Source organism: Salmo trutta, chromosome 13 (assembly GCF_901001165.1).
Source record: "Salmo trutta chromosome 13, fSalTru1.1, whole genome shotgun sequence".
Taxonomy (NCBI): Eukaryota; Metazoa; Chordata; class Actinopteri; order Salmoniformes; family Salmonidae; genus Salmo; species Salmo trutta.
This window is the reverse complement of record NC_042969.1, coordinates 59573196-59592413: the sequence shown is the minus strand read 5'-3', so window position 1 is coordinate 59592413 and position 19218 is coordinate 59573196. Positions and strand designations below refer to the sequence as shown.

General features: G+C 46.8%; 1 protein-coding gene across 3 annotated transcripts; it reads right to left on the bottom strand.

Moving 5' to 3' along the window:
• Positions 1–3018: 3018 nt before the first annotated feature.
• Positions 3019–17710, bottom strand: mfsd1 (major facilitator superfamily domain containing 1). Of its 3 annotated transcripts, none has more exons than XM_029772911.1 (16): positions 17486–17710; positions 17214–17266; positions 16663–16775; positions 16042–16084; positions 15247–15314; positions 15041–15149; positions 14806–14908; positions 11014–11112; positions 10410–10521; positions 8207–8263; positions 7226–7382; positions 6778–6875; positions 6486–6598; positions 6361–6408; positions 6106–6166; positions 3019–3114 (listed from the first exon to the last, which is right to left on the bottom strand). In XM_029772911.1, exons 1-16 carry the CDS (start codon positions 17646–17648, stop codon positions 3060–3062), a joined length of 1452 nt encoding a protein of 483 aa, XP_029628771.1. In that variant the 5' UTR covers positions 17649–17710; the 3' UTR covers positions 3019–3059. The 3 variants fall into 3 exon arrangements, with proteins under 3 accessions (XP_029628771.1, XP_029628772.1, XP_029628773.1); XM_029772912.1 differs by lacking the exon at positions 3019–3114 and adding an exon at positions 3330–5363 and having other exon boundaries at positions 17486–17706; XM_029772913.1 differs by lacking the exon at positions 3019–3114 and having other exon boundaries at positions 6102–6166; positions 17486–17708.
• Positions 17711–19218: the final 1508 nt, after the last annotated feature.

Genomic DNA, 19218 nt, shown 5'->3' with positions numbered 1-19218 from the left:
AACCAAGATTGAACTATTTGGCCTGAATGCCAAGCGTCACATCTGGAGGAAACCTGGCACCATCCCTACGGTGAAGCATGGTGTTGGCAGCATCATGCTTTGGGGATGTTTTTCAGCAGCAGGGACTGGGAGACTAGTAAGATTTGAGACAAAGATGAACGGAGAAAAGTACAGAGAGAACCTTGATGAAAACCTGCTCCAAAGCACTCAGGACATCTGACTGGGGCGAAGGTTCACCTTCCAACAGAACTACCCTAAGCACACAGCCAAGACAATGCAGGAGTGGCTTTGGGACAAGTCTCTGAATGTCCTTGAGTGGCCCAGCCAGAGCCCGAACTTGAACCTGATCGAACATCTCTGGAGAGAACTGAAAACAGCTGTGCAGCAACACTCCCCATCCAACCTGACAAAGCTTTAGAGATCTGCAGAGAATAATGGAAGAAACTCCCCAAATACCGGTGTGCCAAGCTTGTGGCGTCATATCCAAGAAGACTTGAGGTAGTAATCGCTGCCAAAGGTGCTTCAACAAAGTACTGAGTAAAGGGTCTGAATATTTAAGACAACGTGATATTTCATTTTTTATTTGTAATAAATTGGTAAAAAAATAAAAGGTTTTTGATATGTCATTATGCGGTATTGTGTGTCGATTGACGAGGGGAAAAAACGATTTAATAAATGTTGTAAGGCTGTAACCTAACAAAATGTGGAAAACTCAAGGGGTCTGAATACTTTCCAAAGGCACTGTGTATATTTACAGTACTAGTCAAAAGTTTGGACACCTAATTATTCAAGGGTTTTTCTTTATTTAATTTTTTTTCTACATTGTAGAATAATAGTGAAGACATCAAAACTATGTTTAACACTTTTTTGGTTGCTACATGATTCCATGTTATTTCATAGTTTTGATGTCTTCACTATTATTCTACAACATAGTAAAAATAAAGAAAAACCCTTGAATGAGGTGTGTCCAAACTTTTGACTGTATATATATATGTGTATGTATGTATATATATATATATATATATATATACTGCTCAAAAAAATAAATGGAACACTTAAACAACACATCCTAGATCTGAATGAAAGAAATCATCTTATTAAATACTTTTTTCTTTACATAGTTGAATGTGCTGACAACAAAATCACACAAAAATAATCAATGGAGATTCAATTTATCAACCCATGGAGGTCTGGATTTGGAGTCACACTCAAAATTAAAGTGGATAACCACACTACAGGCTGATCCAACTTTGATGTAATGTCCTTAAAACAACTCAAAATGATGCTCAGTAGTGTGTGTGACCTCCACGTGCCTGTATGACCTCGCTACAACGCCTGGGCATGCTCCTGATGAGGTGGTGGATGGTCTCCTGAGGGATCTCCTCCCAGACCTGGACTAAAGCATCCGCCAACTCCTGGACAGTCTGTGGTGCAACGTGGCGTTGATGGATGGAGCGAGACATGATGTCCCAGATGTGCTCAATTGGATTCAGGTCTGGGGAACGGGCGGGCCAGTCCATAGCATCAATGCCTTCCTCTTGCAGGAACTGCTGACACACTCCAGCCACATGAGGTCTAGCATTGTCTTGCATTAGGAGGAACCCAGGGCCAACCGCACCAGCATATGGTCTCACAAGGGGCCTGAGGATCTCATCTCGGTAGCTAATGGCAGTCAGGCTACCTCTGGCGAGCACATGGAGGGCTGTGCGGCCCCCCAAAGAAATGCCACTCCACACCATGACTGACCCACCGCCAAACCGGTCATGCTGGAGGATGTTGCAGGCAGCAGAACGTTCTCCACGGCGTCTCCAGACTCTGTCACGTCTGTCACGTGCTCAGTGTGAACCTGCTTTCATCTGTGAAGAGCGCAGGACGCCAGTGGCGAATTTGCCAATCTTGGTGTTCTATGGCAAATGCCAAACGTCCTGCACGGTGTTGGGCTGTAAGCACAACCCCCACCTGTGGACGTCGGGCCCTCATACCACCCTCATGGAGTCTGTTTCTGACCGTTTGAGCAGACACATGCACATTTGTGGCCTGCTGGAGGTCATTTTGCAGGGCTCTGGCAGTGCTTCTCCTGCTCCTCCTTGCACAAAGGCGGAGGTAGCGGTCCTGCTGCTGGGTTGTTGCCCTCCTCCACGTCTCCTGATGTACTGGCCTGTCTCCTGGTAGAGCCTCCATGCTCTGGACACTATGCTGACAGACACAGCAAACCTTCTTGCCACAGCTCGCATTGATGTGCCATCCTGGATGAGCTGCACTACCTGAGCCACTTGTGTGGGTTGTAGACTCCGTCTCATGCTACCACTAGAGTGAAAGCACCGCCAGCATTCAAAAGTGACCAAAACATCAGCCAAGAAGCATAGGAACTGAGAAGTGGTCTGTGGTCCCCACCTGCAGAACCACTCCTTTATTGGGGGTGTCTTGCTAATTGCCTATAATTTCCACCTGTGATTGACTTGGAGTTACATTGTGTTGTTTAAGTGTTCGCCATATTTTTTTGAGCAGTGTATATATATATATATATAAATGCAACAATTTCAACGATTTTACTGAGTTACAGTTCATATGAAGAAATCAGTCAATTTAAATCTATTAAGCCCTAATCTATGCATTTCACATGACTGGGCAGGGGCGCCGCCAATCAGAATTGTTTTTTTCCACACAAAAGGGCTTTATTACAGAAAGAAATACCCCTCAGTTTCATCAGCTGTCAGGGTGGGTAGTCTCAGACGATCCCGCAGGTGAAGAATCCGGATTTGGAGGTCCTGGGCTGGCGTGGTTACATGTGGTCTGCGGTTGTGAGGCCGGTTGGATATACTGCCAAATTCTCTAAAACGATGTTGTAGGCGACTTATGGTAGAGGAATTAACATTCAATTATCAGCTCATGGAACATGGGACCAACACTTTACATGTTGGGAAGGGAAATATTTTTTCTCACAAAAACAGTCCTGTATTAGCAGACCAACATAACCCCCTCGACATCTAAACCCAGTCTGTCCATAGCTGCAGGGGTTGGGGGGGGGGGGGGTTAAGTGCAGAGTAGGCCACATCACTTCAGGACACTTCTGTGTGCCAGTGAGGACAGTTGGGTACAGTACTGATCTGGGATCTGGAGGAAGGAGAAGAGAAGGGAATTTAGCATCCATGTGTGTAAAGTGTGTGTGTGTGTGGGGGGGGTAGCAGTTGCGCAGGCTAAAAGCAGACATGGGCCTGAGTTTGGCCAGCTTCTCCTCAGTCTGCTGACCGACCCTCTGATGCCTCTCAACTGTGCATGGACAGCAGGGGGAGTAGAGTAATCATCATGGTGAAAATAAATAAAACGGGTCTGTTTTTACAAACCTTTATTTGCCATCCTGAGACAGTACTGTTGTATATAAAAGTCAATTTGATCAGACAGAATGACAATCAGATCTGGCAAGGACACAATGGCCTGATGTTATTTAACAACCACAGTGAACATCAGCCATGTAACAAGAACATCCGCTTGTTTTATTTATCTTTTACCAAATTGTCATTAAATGTGTAATATTTTAACTGTGGCGATTTAAAATTACGACAAGTATATTATGAATGTATGACTACACATGGTACCTCGAGGCCAGGGGGCTCCAACCCTGTTCCTGAAGCACTACTGTCTTGTAGGTTCACTACAACCCTAATATAGCACACCGGATTGTAATAATTAGCTGGTTGATAAGCTGAACCAGGTTAGTTACAACTGGGGTTGGAGTGAAAATCTACAGGAGGGTAGTTCTCCAGGAACAGGGTTAGAGCCCTGCTCTAGGCAGTAGTACCCACAGAACACGTTATTTAGAGCTGTTAGAAGTTTGTTAGATCAACACGAAACAGACAGCGCTCTTAGTGAAATTTACACAGAGACTATTCTGCAGCTAACAAACAGCCATCACAACTTCAATGGTATATGGATAGGCTTCCTCTACCACAATATTTGACCTAATACTATGCTACGACAAGCCACTTGGTTCAAGCTCAGGTTGTCCTGCAGAAAACTGACTCAGGATTAAATACTGAAGCGATCCGTCATTACAATAGAAAAACTATCAAAAGTGATTTTGTCATTAGAATGATCATTTGATTTAGTGGTTTTCAACATATGAAAGTATCTCTTGGCAATTTCCTGAGATTGATCAATAAACATCAACAAAACAAAGTATTTTTCCATTCATTCAGTTGTACAGCAAAGAGGGTTTCCACCCAATTGCCAATGTTATGGTATTGTTTAAAGTCCTCCTTCTTGCACATAAGCCAGGTCATTTTCACAAATGTCAATGTAAAATTTCTACATTTGAGTTGTTTTTTTTTGTACATTGGCTGAATTGAAATATAAAATGTTTCCCTTTAAAATTCCTTTATCACTTTGACAAGGTTTGCCTTAGCCTTGACGGTGTGACAGTGTAAAGTTTTACGAGCCTCTATGACCAGCCAAGAAAGGAATTAATGAAGGAACAGCACTATAAAGAATTGAACACAATGCTGATTCTGAAATCCTCCAGCATAAATCTGTCAAACTAGATCATGCGTCTAGGATTACTGTTCAGAATGACCTCAAGCTATACAAAAGCCGGGAAAGGAGATTGGTTGGTTGTGTGTTCCCAACCAATTTGATATTTTCTTCATGATGATACAGATTATTCATTTATGGGAATATAGAAGTTATCACACCGACTGTTTCTTTTGATAATCAAAAACTTGGAAGTAAAAATCTAAAATACTTTTATGAGCAATATTCCTTTTTAAAAACATACATAACATTGATAGACAATCTAAGTACTTTCTAACATCCTGGTTGTAGAGAGAGATGCTTAAAAGATGAAATCTAACCATTTCACCTCTTACAGTGTGGGTGATTTTACTAAGCAAAAAGGCATATCTTCACTTGGATTATCGGTGAATAACTTTACATCTCTGAAGTAAAAGTCACTCAGCCTGGAGTCTTGTTCTAGACATTTATAAACCTTTTTAAAAAACACTTAAGTCTGTTTAAAGTGCTTTCTGGTGCCCCACTCTACTGACATTAAAGTATGATTGGTGCTGAGGCTTGAGGTTCCAAAACATGCACAAACACCAGTCAGTCATTAGCCCTGACAGACACTGGAGGGAGCAGTCAGTGAGACGAGGAGGCGGCCTTGGTGTGTGATGTCAGAGCAGAGGGGTCAGCATCTGAGCTGCGATGGGTCAGTATGTTGTTAGGAGGGGTCAGTTACAATGCAGGGCTGGGTCAGTGTGCAGGTGGGAGGAGTGAGTAGTGCAGACAGGCCCCCTAGCAGGTGATTGACAGCTGTGGTCAGGTCCGTGCTGCCAGCTGGTACAGAGGCCCAGGACTACGTGACTGCTCACCTGGAAAACAGCACAAGACAGGGCTAATGCATTGGTCTGTGTGCTGAGTATCCCAGACTAACTAGAACCATAAATCCAGTCCTTCTCTACTGCCCTTGTTAAGTGAAACAGCTTCATACTGTTTTTCACATCTGCATGGGCAAGTCAACAAGGGCAGAGGGAAAGAGACAATATGTTGGAGAGGAATTGGGCCGAGCAGTGACACCACACACACACACACAAACAAAGCAGATTAGACAACACACGGACCACACTCAGGAACAGTGTATGCCGAGTTAGGAGAGACAGAATTGGTTAAGGAGCAAGAAAACCATACATGAAAACATTATGCAGATTGTCTATATCAAGAGTTTATTTGGTGCTCAAAGTCTAAATCTATTTTACTTAATCCAGAGCGGTCAAATTATCTACTACACTTGAACATGTTAATTCAGAATGTTACCAACAAACCACTGAAATGCTTTTCTCAAAAGTTTTCATTAAACCCACTTGGGATCATATATTGTAGAGCTTCTCCTCCAACTATCTCTGAGCATTCCGATAAGGTGAGAGGTTGGGAACCCTAGTGAAGAATATCACAGTTGCAGGCTTTTCTTTTTAGTCCAGCACCAGTTGGATGTTTAATAATACATTGAAAATAGGTCCTTGCCTTCCTCATGAGTGGGTTGAGAACCTAATGTTCAGTGGCTCGTCTGTATTGAGTGTGAGAGGAGGAGAAAGGTGAAAGGTCATGGATACTCACTCTGAATTGGAGTCCTTCAGGAGTTTGGCCCTGGCAGAGGCTGAGAGGTTCAGATCTCCTCCTGAAGAGAAAGAGAGAGGGAGTAATGGAGAGAGAGTGGCAGGGAGAGGAAGAGGGAGAAGGTCAGAAAGAGAAAGGGTGGGAGAGAGAACAGGAGAGGGATATCAAAGAGCAAGGTTAGTGATGATATCATAAGGCCCGCTCCACTATGAGTGCTTTAATGGTGTTAGAAGGCCAAGCTCCCAGCTCCCTTACCTCGTAGATAATCAACAAAGTACAGCATCACTACCGCGATCAGCGCCACTGAGAGAGAGAGAGAGAGACACACACACATTTATTGGTTGACTCAACACACACGCACACACAGAAGTGTTACTCACAGCAGACACAGGCAGTGAAGAAGACCTCCAGGAAGAGGTATCCCTTGTTGTCCAGAATAGATCCTGCTGCCATGGAGATCAGAGCCAGGCCCAGGTTCTGGATGGACTGCATGCTGGGAGGTAGGAAGGCCATGCGTCATCATCAACAACAGCAGCATCACCACCGTCATCATCAGCAATAACTACAACAGCATCATCACAGTCACAAATAATGGATAGAACGCAAACGCCTGTAGGTATGAAGCACCTTTCTGGCTCCACAGAAAGGGTGGGTAGGAGCAGGTGTACTTACAAGCCATAGGCGGTCCCCAGCTGATGCTCTGGCACTACGAAGGCCACCATGGGCCACAGGGCACAGGCCAGCAGGGAGTAGGACAAACCCAACAGGGACTGGAGGACACAGATACACAGTACCATTATCAACACTGTTACCAACACCATTCACTATACCTGGTTACCCAGTCACAAAACAACTACATTACTATATATAAACACAATCTAAACTCTGACTGCATAAGCCAATCCTCTGGAAGCAGGATGTAATTGTCTTGCAGGACTAAACAAAAGCAAGTGTTCAAGGACCCAGTGATCCAAGGTTGCGTGTCCAAATCTGGCCCACCGCTCGTCACTGCATACACTAGGTTTCTAGTGAATGTCCTACTAAATGTCTCCAAGGTCATATTCTGCTGTGAACCACTCTGCACCATTCTATCGGTAATAAAATGGAGAATGGTCATCACCATGGCGATCCAGGGGTTCCAGAAGGTGAAAGCGAGCATCATGTGGGCTATGAGCGTCGTGACGACGGCACACAGCACCCAGATCACGTTCTTCCCTATCCTGTCCACCATGAAGCCCAACACAGGAGAGGCTGGGGCTGAGATGATGTACACAATACTGGGAAAGGGAGAGGGTGGAGAGAGGGGACATGGAGGGAGAGGGGACACAGAGGGTGGAGAGAGGGGACACGGAGGGAGAGGGGACACAGAGGGGGAGAGGGTGGAGAGAGGGGACATGGAGGGAGAGGGGACACAGAGGGTGGAGAGAGGGGACACGGAGGGGGAGAGGGTGGAGAGAGGGGACATGGAGGGAGAGGGGACACAGAGGGGGAGAGGGTGGAGAGAGGGGACATGGAGGGAGAGGGGACACAGAGGGGGAGAGGGTGGAGAGAGGGGACACGGAGGGAGAGGGGACACAGAGGGGGAGAGGGTGGAGAGAGGGGACACGGAGGGGGAGAGGGTGGAGAGAGGGGACATGGAGGGAGAGGGGACACGGAGGGGGAGAGGGTGGAGAGAGGGGACACGGAGGGAGAGGGGACACAGAGGGGGAGAGGGTGGAGAGAGGGGACACGGAGGGGGAGAGGGTGGAGAGAGGGGACACGGAGGGGGAGAGGGTGGAGAGAGGGGACACGGAGGGGGAGAGGGTGGAGAGAGGGGACACAGAGGGAGAGGAGGAGAGGGGACACAGAGGGAGAGAAGGAGAGGGTGGAGAGAGGGGACATGGAGGGAGAGATAGTGATTGTGTTTACAAGGGTGGCAGAGACACAGTTACAATGTGTTGTGACAGTTCATAGTCTGAGGTGAGAAGAGAGCTAAAACAAACCTCATTTGAAGAACTCCTCACAAAAAGTTGAGTGGCACATCCTCACTCTGTCCAAATTGAATCACTCGTTTTATTAGTTACTCCGGCATCTCAGACTGGGGTTAAGAGTTGTGTGTTACCTGTTAATTGCTCTTGCTTCTTGAGGTGAGAAGTTGAACTTTTCAATGAAGAAAACCCTGCAAGGGGAAGACCGACAGAGGTGAAAAGGACAGTCAGTCACACCAGACCAGAGTATGTCCATACTATCACTGCAACATATCCCACCACCACATTAAGCACATCCCTGTTCTTGTACTATAGGCATTCATTACAACTCAACACAGACCAATGTGCTCTTTACGCTTCTATACAGGGCCTTAGGGAGCAACGGACAGTCCCTCAGACTGTTTTAGCACACAAGCACACACAGACACCGAACACCCCCCATCCCTTCCAGCCAGCTACCAAGTAGAGTTGCACCTGGTCCCCACATTGGTGAACCGCAGAACATGGTACTGAACAGGCTCCAGCAACCAGGTAAGTATTGTATCAAAAAAAATCTAGATTCTATAACATGTATTTGCTCAACAGGCATCGCCACTCTCCCCGTCCCCCTGTCCCACCCATCTCTCGCCGTCTCTCCCCCCGCCCCCCCGTCTCTCGCCGTCTCTCCCCCCGCCCCCCCGTCTCTCGCCGTCTCCCCCCCCCACCCATCTCTCGCCGTCTCTCCCCCCGCCCCCCCGTCTCTCGCCGTCTCCCCCCCTGCCGCCTCTCGCCGTCTCTCCCCCTGCCGCCCCTCGCCGTCTCTCCCCCTGCCGCCCCCCCCGTCTCTCGCCGTCTCTCCCCCTGCCCCCCCCCCCCCCATCTCTCGCCGTCTCTCCCCCTGCCCCCCCCATCTCTCGCCGTCTCTCCCCCTGCCCCCCCATCTTTCGCCGTCTCTCCCCCTGCCCCCCCATCTCTCGCCGTCTCTCCCCCTGCCCCCCCATCTCTCGCCGTCTCTCCCCCTGCCCCCCCATCTCTCGCCGTCTCTCCCCCTGCCCCCCCATCTCTCGCCGTCTCTCCCCCCCCCCCATCTCTCGCCGTCTCTCCCCCCCCCCCATCTCTCGCCGTGTCTCTCCCCCTGCCCCCCGTCTCTCGCCGTCTCGCCCCCCCCCCCCCCCGTCTCTCGCCGTCTCTCCCCCTGCCCCCCCCTCTCTCGCCGTCTCTCCCCCTGCCCCCCCATCTCTCGCCGTCTCTCCCCCTGCCCCCCCATCTCTCGCCGTCTCTCCCCCTGCCCCCCCCATCTCTCGCCGTCTCTCCCCCTGCCCCCCCCATCTCTCGCCGTCTCTCCCCCTGCCCCCCCCATCTCTCGCCGTCTCTCCCCCTGCCCCCCCCATCTCTCGCCGTGTCTCTCCCCCTGCCCCCCCATCTCTCGCCGTCTCTCCCCCCCCCCATCTCTCGCCGTCTCTCCCCCCCCCCATCTCTCGCCGTGTCTCTCCCCCTGCCCCCCGTCTCTCGCCGTCTCGCCCCCCCCCCCCCCCCGTCTCTCGCCGTCTCTCCCCCTGCCCCCCCATCTTTCGCCGTCTCTCCCCCTGCCCCCCCATCTCTCGCCGTCTCTCCCCCTGCCCCCCCATCTCTCGCCGTCTCTCCCCCTGCCCCCCCCATCTCTCGCCGTGTCTCTCCCCCTGCCCCCCCCCCCATCTCTCGCCGTGTCTCCCCCCCATCTCTCGCCGTCTCTCCCCCCCATCTCTCGCCGTCTCTCCCCCCCATCTCTCGCCGTCTCTCCCCCTGCCCCCCCATCTATTGCCGTCTCCCCCCCCCCCATCTCTCCCCCTGCCCCCCATCTCTCGCCGTCTCTCCCCCCCACCCATCTCTCGCCGTCTCTCCCCCACCCATCTCTCGCCCTCTCTCCCCCGCCCCCCCCACCCATCTCTCGCCCTCTCTCCCCGTCCCCCCACCCATCTCTCGCCCTGCTCCCCCACCCATCTCTCACAGTCTCCCTCTCCCCCCACCCATCTCTCACAGTCTCCCTCTCCCCCCCCCCCCCCCATCTCTCCTTAGTACTCCCTTTCCTACCCACTCAGGGGGTTAGATTACATGGTCTCTAACTGTTCATTCTTTAAATCAGCTTGGGAGAAAAACATTATTCTAAAGGAGTTCATTATATTATATTCCCTCAAGGTATTGTACATGATGGAGAATAGACATTGCGTTCGAGGGGACAGGCATGAACAAGTGGCAGCACATAATCCCTGATCTACAATCACCTTGCAGCCCAAATTCCTACTTGTGATAAAAGCTGGCAATATTGGTGATGGTTTTGACTGATAAGACATGATAACTGATGGTTTGTGTGCTACTCACTGTCCCAGTCCAATGAAGGGGAAGATGGCCACGTAGTAGCCCACACAGATGATGAAGATGAGCCACAGTGGGAAGGGGAAGTCCTTCACATCCGTCAGCTTGATCACTTCCCCTACACACACACACACACACACACGTTCAACACACAGAACCAGTCTTGGCTAAAGCATCCCTTTGGGAAAGGAGTGCGACAGCCAGTCAATAACCCACAGGAAGTAGTACTATGACCCCTGACCTCCGCCCCTGTCACACTAAAGCCAGCCCAGGGAAATGCTGAGCACGGTGGAAACACAGGCTAACTTCCCAATAATCAATTCTGACAAGATTACATGCAACACAATGGGGAGTTTGAGGTTTCCCAGGTGGATAGAGCTCCTTAAATCAACTAAATTCATCAAGGCAAAATGAGATAGACTAATGGTGACAGGTAACAGAAGGAACCTACCCTCTACCACCTCACACCAACATTGTCAGAATACAGTGGACATGATAACCATAGCACATAGATAATGACCATCATCCCAGTCAATGCCATTATCCTGTGTAGTTCAGCGCTGATTGGGACACACATCGGAGGCAGTCACTGACTGCTGTGTTAGCTCACCGGTCGCTCCCTGTTCCTTGTTGAGGATCCTCTCGGCCCTCTTGTCCAGGTAGCCCAACACCAGAGCACAGACCAGAGAGAATATACATGTCGCCCCAGCTGGAGAAGGAGAGAGATGGAGAGAGCACGAGCAAGAGAGAGAAAGGGTGAGGGGGGATAAAGGAGAGAGACAGGAAAATCATTACATCAGCTATGAACAGGTAGGTGTGGCTCATGAACCTACAGCAGCACAATAGGGTAAGTCCTCAGGAGAAGAGCCTGGCAAAGATCTTTAAAGCCCTGTCTAGTTCAGTCTAAATAAACATGACTGCTTCCTTTAGGACCAACAGAGTAATTAGATTAAAAAGTAGCTCAAAAAGTTTTACTTTAGATTGTGTCGAGAGCGATTGCCGGAATGCTTTCGATTTCTTGGGGGTGGTCGAAGATCTCTACATCACACACACATCACATCCCACCCTCTACAGCAGAGGGGTTTGTAGTCCAAAAAATATTCTCTATTAACCAGGTGAAATTTCAGTAAGTATGTGGCAAAATCCAGTAGGCTTTTGTTTGAATTAACAGTAGGGTATGGACATATTGACCCATCTCCAAGGCTTAATATTCCTCTGTAGCTTCAGTAAAGCATCAGCACATATCTACTGGGGCTCCATTATTCCATTCTAATGTTACAGGACTGTACGGTTAAGTCCTGCTGGAGAGAACACAGACTGCTGGGCTCCTCTTATTCCTGTGGAGCGAGTGAGGACACCCACCATGAAAGAGGAAGTGAAAAGAGAAGTGAGGCGGATCATCACGAAACCTCATCCATCACGTGATTCATCAGACATCCCTCTCTGTGCTGAGATTAGAGAGCATTTGTAATAGAAGTGGTATGGTGTTGCAAGCAGGGCTGGAGGGAGATATGTAACCTGAGGCTCAATGTAGACAGCAGGCCTGAGAATTTAGCTCACTCTCCTCCTGATCACATGTGGACATGCAACTCTCACACACACACACAAACAATGGGTGGTTCTGTATTATGTTATATGTGGATACTAATAAAATACTAAGCACACACACACACACGCGCACGTGATGCACGGGTTGACTCATAACCCGCAGTCCCTGTGGTTATATCAGCAGGGCGGGTGGGTTTAGCTTCATTCAATATTGTGTTGATGAAGGGCGGGTGGAATGAAGAGAAACAATGTTTTTAAAAAATCCAGAAATGTATAATTCTGGTGTCCATCTATAGGCTATATTGAGTTTTTTTTATCTGGCATTAGTGCATAAGATATAGGGCCTAACTGTATGCTCGCCAAATACATGCACCAATCACCAAATGCTTTTGGGAACTGGGGCAGAAAAATGTAACATCAATCCACTGAGGAAAAAAGGACGGTGTCGGAGTTTAAATCAATAAGCTGCAGAATGGAGGCCAGAAAAGTCGTGTTTGGGAAAGATTTGGTGAAGTGATAAAAGAGAATGATAGCACTATGATGTGTATGATGATTGTGAGGCGCTATAGAAATTCAACAGCCACATGACAGGGACTTCAAATATGGCCAAGCCACGTACCAGCAAGTCAGGTCTCCAGCCCCAAGCCCATCTCACATGTACGCTGACAGCAAAAAGATACTACTGCAGGTGAAATCCAAGGTTGATGATAATTGTGTGGACTTTGACATTGTTTCGGGAAAGGGCTTCACCTCTATGGCGCAGGGACTTAACATTGGAGTCCGTAATGAAGCGATCAAGGCCAACTGTCATCCCGCGCAGACAGACAGTGTGTGAAAGAGCCAAAGAGGCCACAACAGAGAAGGCTACACGGTCTGAGTCAATCAAGAAGGCTTTAGACGCCGGGGGAGCTGCCATCACCACAGACATGTGGACGGATGATTTCAACAAAAAGGGCAGTCACCCTGCTTATTTTTTGACAAACGATTGGCAACTGAAAAGTCACGTCAACGCCTCCGTGGAGTTTGACGCCTACCTGAGGAAGACAGCAGAGAACATCCACGAGCAAATCAGCAAGGAACTCAATGACTTTGGAATTCCAGGTGACTGTCTCTGCAAAAGCGTGTCTGTGAGTGACCAGGGAGCAAACAAAAACGCAGCGCTGCGCGACTACCACTGGATCTCTTGCACAGCTCCTGAAACATCAATTCCAAGAAAAGGGAGGCATCAGATTGTGTTTGTGAAGTCACTGAGATGATGGAAGCAGGCAAGAGCCTTGTGACCTACCTAAAAAGAAGACCGGCACTATCGCCAATTTACCCCGTGCAGTAATCCAAAAACGTGAGACTCACTGGAACAGCCAGGCTGACATGCTGGAGTCGGTCAGCAAGCAGGACACAGAAATACGGCAAATGCTCGAGGACAGAGACCAACTGGATGGAATGAAGGGCATTTACCAGGATGAGCTGAGCCCTCACCGCCTTTCTGTCAGTCTTCAAGGCAGCATCTGTAGAGCTAGAAGGAGAGAAGTACCACACTCTCTAGTTGGTGATGCTCTGCTTTTACAAACTAAAACAACGCTGTGAGCCAACACATGGCGATCCACTCTACATGGTACACATCCACACACAGGCATCAGAGCTCCTCGCCGAGAAGATGCTGCTCACTCAAACTCGCCACGCTCCTGTGCCCAAAATTCAAAAAACACTGAAGATGCTCCCCATCAAAGAACGAGTCGCTGTGTCTGACCAAGCCAGGAGACTGACAGAGCCAGCCAGGAGACTGACAGAGCCAGCCAGGAGACTGACAGAGCCAGCCACTCCACTCCCCAGTCAAGTTTCAGCACCACGGACAGAGGATCTCAGCAAAGGTAACTTATTATTATTAGAATAATTAGTATTACTAGGCCTAGTCTTATTAAATATTCACTTTACAGTTGGAAATGCAAGCAACTACTCTGTAAAGAGACCAAGATTTAACTTCACGGACTGGGAGGACGAGAGATCGACGAAATCCAGAGGTACAGAAGCACTCACTTTTCCCTGGAGGATTGTGTGGAGGAAAGTTTCCTTGCTTTCTGGGAGATGCAGGAGCATACGTTCCCTCAAATCCAGGCTCTCGCAAAGACAATTCTCTGCATTCCAGCATCAAGCACAGAGTGAACGCGCCTTCAGCACGTTACTGAATCCAGGCGCAACCGACTGAAACCTGGCACAGCGGACGCTATTCTGTTTCTTAACAGGGCTGCAAAAAAAGCAAGACAAAGTAGGCAATTCAAGCCTCATAACTGGTCAGTGGGCACTTCCCTTTTCTAAACTTCGCTGTGTTGTAGCCAAGTTATCATTTATTTTCTCCCCATTCCATTTTTTTAATTAATTCATTTACCAGTATAGGATATTAGCCCACACAGGCGGTCGACCTACAAGATGTCCATTTATTGTTTCATTTCAGTAAAATGATAGGCCTAAGAATTTTCAATTGCTCAAGAAAAAAAACGGCCTAATTGTTCAATAAATGTTTAAAAAATAAAAATAATTTTTTTTTAAAAGCTGTGCAGTCGGCCTACAAGAGATCCATTCATTGTTTCCCATTTTGTTTTGTTTCAGTAAAACAATAGGCTTCTGTTCAATAGGTGCAATCCTTTTTAAATGCTCAAGACAAACGTAATGGTTAAATAAATTGTGCAAGAGTAAAATATATATATAGATTTTCGATATTTGCGGGTTATGGTCAGGTGTGGGGCTCAAATTTTCACATTGTAACCCATCCACAATCGCCCTACTATCAATTGCTGGTCGGTGCGGGTGAACAAACAGCTGACCCACCACTAAACACATACACACACTTTTAACTCACCGATCATGAGCGAGACTCCCAGAGTGGTGTGTCCTGTCGAGCCTACCAGGTCAGCGACACGGTTGTACACCCAGCCCATGATGTTCATGTTGACAGTGCTACCCTGAGGGACAGGAGACAACCCTCCCTGATCAGCCACATAAACAACATCTTAAGTATGTGCTTCTGTATCTATCTATCTATCTATCTATCTATCTATATACGCCGTTATACTTCGCTTCTAGCGTGTTCTTACCAGCCTGGCCATGCTGAGCTGAAGACCAAACACCAAGTTGAGTTCCTTCCCTTTGAACCAGTTCACTGCATAGGTGTTCTGGGCCACAGCCAGAGACTCGCCTCCGATCCTACCCAGAGAGAGAGCACTTGGTTAGGGGGAGAGAAGGGGCTTGGAGCTGTAGCAAGGACTAGCTCAGGGACAAAATAGTCTAAAATGCATCTTACCCAAACACAAAGCGTCCAATCTCCATTAACCAGAATAGATCTAGAAGTGCCCCAACAGCAACTATAACCTGTGGAAATACACAGTGGTGGAAAAAGTACTCAATGGTCAGTCATAATTTAATAAAAGTAAACATACCTAAATAGAAAATGGCTCAGTAAAAGTCACCCAGTAAAATCCTACTTGACTAAAAAAGACTAAAAGTATCTGGTTTGAAACGTACTTAAGTACAGTGGGGGATAAAGCAGTCAATTGTCATACTGGAGTAAAAGTCTAAGTAAATGCTCTACATCAAATTCCTTATATTACGCAAACCAGACAGAATGATTTTCTTGTTTTTATTTACGGACAGCCAGGGGCACACTCCAACTCTCACATAATTTACAAACACAGTATTTGTGTTTAGTGAGTCCGCCAGATCAGAGACAGTAGAGATGAGAATGCGTTATACTGATAGGTGCATGAATTGGACCATATTGCTGTCCTACCTGAGCATTTAAAATGTAAACAAATACTTTTGGGTGTCAGTGAAAATGTATGGAAGTAAAAAGTACATATTTTCTCTAGGAATGTAGTACAGTACAAGTAAATGGGGTATTGTGTGTAGATTAAATGGAGGGAAAAAACAATTGAATCCATTTTAGAATAAATGTAAAATGTAAAAATTAAAAGGAGTCTGAATAAATTTCTGATTTCACTGTACATTACCACCGGAAATATATCAATTTAATTTGTTCCTAGATATTTTGTAGAAGAGCAGCTCTCAAACACATCTCCATCATGTGGTGTGCACCTACCTGTCCAACGCAGACAAACAGGGCGAAGATTATCGTTCCTAGCCTACCAGGAGAGGGCAAGCACAGTGACAGAAACTATGTTTACATGGGGATCATTTGAAGTGAATATAAACATGCTCGTCACAACGTTATCTCTCCTTGTGTTGCTGGAGATGACAGCCCTAGTTTCTCTCACACACACACACACACACACACACACAATTCCCTCAGCATCTTCTGTTGTCAGAGGTTCATGGTGAGACTAGGGATTTCCTACTAACTGGCAGACAAACCCTGCCCAGACTACAGTAGGTACACAGGCTGTATTGTCCATGGAGGAGTGTGTGGGGAAAAACACACCTACAACCAGCATCCGTTATCATATTATACAAATGTGACGTAAAAAGGCTCCTAGGGTGTAAATCTCAACGTATGTATTGTACACATACAGTTTCTGCTCTGAGAAGCACAGCACTATGCTTGCGTTATGTGACTGTAACCAGGTAGTCACTGGACGCAAGAGGTTAAATACCATGTCTGCGCCAGTACAAGACGGTTATCCTTGGATGGCGATAACCAAGTATTCCATGTAGGGAACAGGTGTCAGTACAGTAGTGTTTAACTAGTAACCTGTGGTCCTACCTGATGCCAAAGACCCTGTCGAGCAGGAAGCCCCCCAGGAAACAGAGCACCACGTTGGGCCAGGAGTACCAGGCATAGAGCTGCATGAACATGGACGTGTTCAGCTTCATGTCCTGGTGCAGACCAGAGAGGACAGAGAATGTCAGTGCATTGGTAGCCCAAATTACTAGAAAGGTCTCTTTAAGAAAGCAAAACAAAGGCAGAGAAACACTAATATGAACTGTGAGTGCATGGACCAACCATACACTAACTGGTTTGACCTGATATTAGTCTGTTGTTTACTGTATTAGAAAACCTTTGAGCACGTTAGTTCTAAAGGGCCATTTCCTTTGTTTCACTTATCAGCAAGTTTACAACATCATGGTGGTGTCATGAAGAGTCAGACGTTCATGTAATTAGAACGTGTCCATAGAGTTAGAATAACTACAATAACTATGGTCATTTCCCATATTGAAGCATCGGAGGAAGGCTCTGGCATACAGCAGGCTAGGCTACAATGACGACAGAGTGACATGATGTGACAAACGGAAACTTCAGTCCTCCTTCCTCACCTGTATGACTTGAGTCTGCAAAGCAGCTGGGTTATCATAACAGAAGTAACTTCCTGAAACAAAGTAAGGCTGTCAGTGGGCAGAATTGATACAAAGTGCTGATACTGTACATTCTAAACCAGCTCGTATTTAATTGATACAGTCATGGAAGACTACATCATTGTGAAAGATAATCAAACTCTGATATCCAAAAGCAATTAGTGTGATAGTCAAGTTAGCTGAATGAAGCCTAAACTCTCTCCAAAGAATTTTGTTGGAACCGCCCTGCTCACCGAATCCCAGAAAGCACATAAAAAGCAGGACGAAAATGCGGTGAGGCAGCCGTCTCGGGTCACAGAGCGCGGACATCGGTCTAACCGGTCTGCTTTCATTTCTGGGACCTGAAGACGAGATATCCCCTTCATCGTCCAAAAGGTTCTGTCGCTCCTCCGCCATCTTCGTCTGTGTTTTGGAAAGGAAGGGAAAAGGATAATAAGGCGCAGACAGTCATATGACATACAGCTCCACGTGACTCGTCTCGGCTGAGCGCAGCAGTAAAAGGAAAAGAGTTCAGCAACAAGCCAATGACCATAAAGGGGCAAATCGCTGATCGTTACATGTTCTACTTTAGAATATTCAATACAATGGTGATTTCTAAGGCGGGTCATTCTTATATTACATAATTTAATGAAATTAATTAATTTGACTATAATTTGACTATATATATATACTTCATATATATATATATATATATATTTCATATATATATATATATATATATATATATATATATATATATATATATATATATGAAGTCGGAAGTTAACATACGCTCCACATAACACAAGTCATTTTTCCAACAATTGTTTACAGACAGATTATTTCACTTATAATTCACTGTATCACAATTCCAGTGGGTCTGAAGTTTACATACACTTAGTTGACTGTGCCTTCAAACAGCTTGGAAAATTCCAGAAAATTATGTCATGTCTTCAGAAGCTTCTGATAGGCTAATTGACATCATTTGAGTCAATTGGAGGTGTACCTGTGGATGTATTTCAAGACCTCCCTTCAAACTCTGTGCCTCTTTGCTTGACATCATGGGAAAATCAAAAGAAATCAGCCAAGACCTCAGAAAAAATAATTGTTGACCTCTACAAGTCTGGTTCATCCTTGGGTGCAATTTCCAAACACCTGAAGGTACCACGTTCATCTGTACAAACAATAGTATGCAAGTATAAACACCATGGGACCACGCAGCCATCATAACGCTCAGGAAGGAGATGCATTCTGTCTCCTAGAGATGAACGTACTTTGGTGCGAAAAGTGCAAATCAATCCTAGAACAACAGCAAAGGACCTTGTGAAGATGCTGGAGGAAACGGGTACAAAAGTATCTATATCCACAGTAAAACGAATCCTATATAGACATAACCTGAAAGGCTGCTCAGCAAGGAAGAAGCCACTGCTCCAAAACCACCATAAAAGAAGCCAGACGATGGTTTGCAACTGCACATGGGGACAAAGATTGTATGTACTTTTTGGAGAAATGTCCTCTGGTCTGATGAAACAAAAATAGAACTGTTTGGCCTTAATGACTATCATTATGTTTGGAGGAAAAAGGGGGAAGCTTACAAGCTGAAGAACACCATTCCAACCGTGAAGCACGGGGGTGGCAGCAACATTTTGTGGGGGTGCTTTGCTGCAGGAGGGACTGGTGCTCTTCACAAAATAGATGGCATCATGAGGCAGGAAAATTATGTGGGTATATTGAAGCAACATCTCAAGACATCAGTCAGGAAGTTAATTAAAGCTTGGTCACAAATGGGTCTTCCAAATGGACAATGACCCCAAGCATACTCCCGAAGTTTTGGCAAAATGGCTTAAGGACAACAAAGTCAAGGTATTGGAGTGGCCATCACAAAGCCCTGACCTCAAACCTACAAAAAATGTGTGGGCAGAACTGAAAAAGCGTGTGCGAGCAAGGAAGCCTACAAACCTGACTCAGTTACACCAGCTCTGTCAGG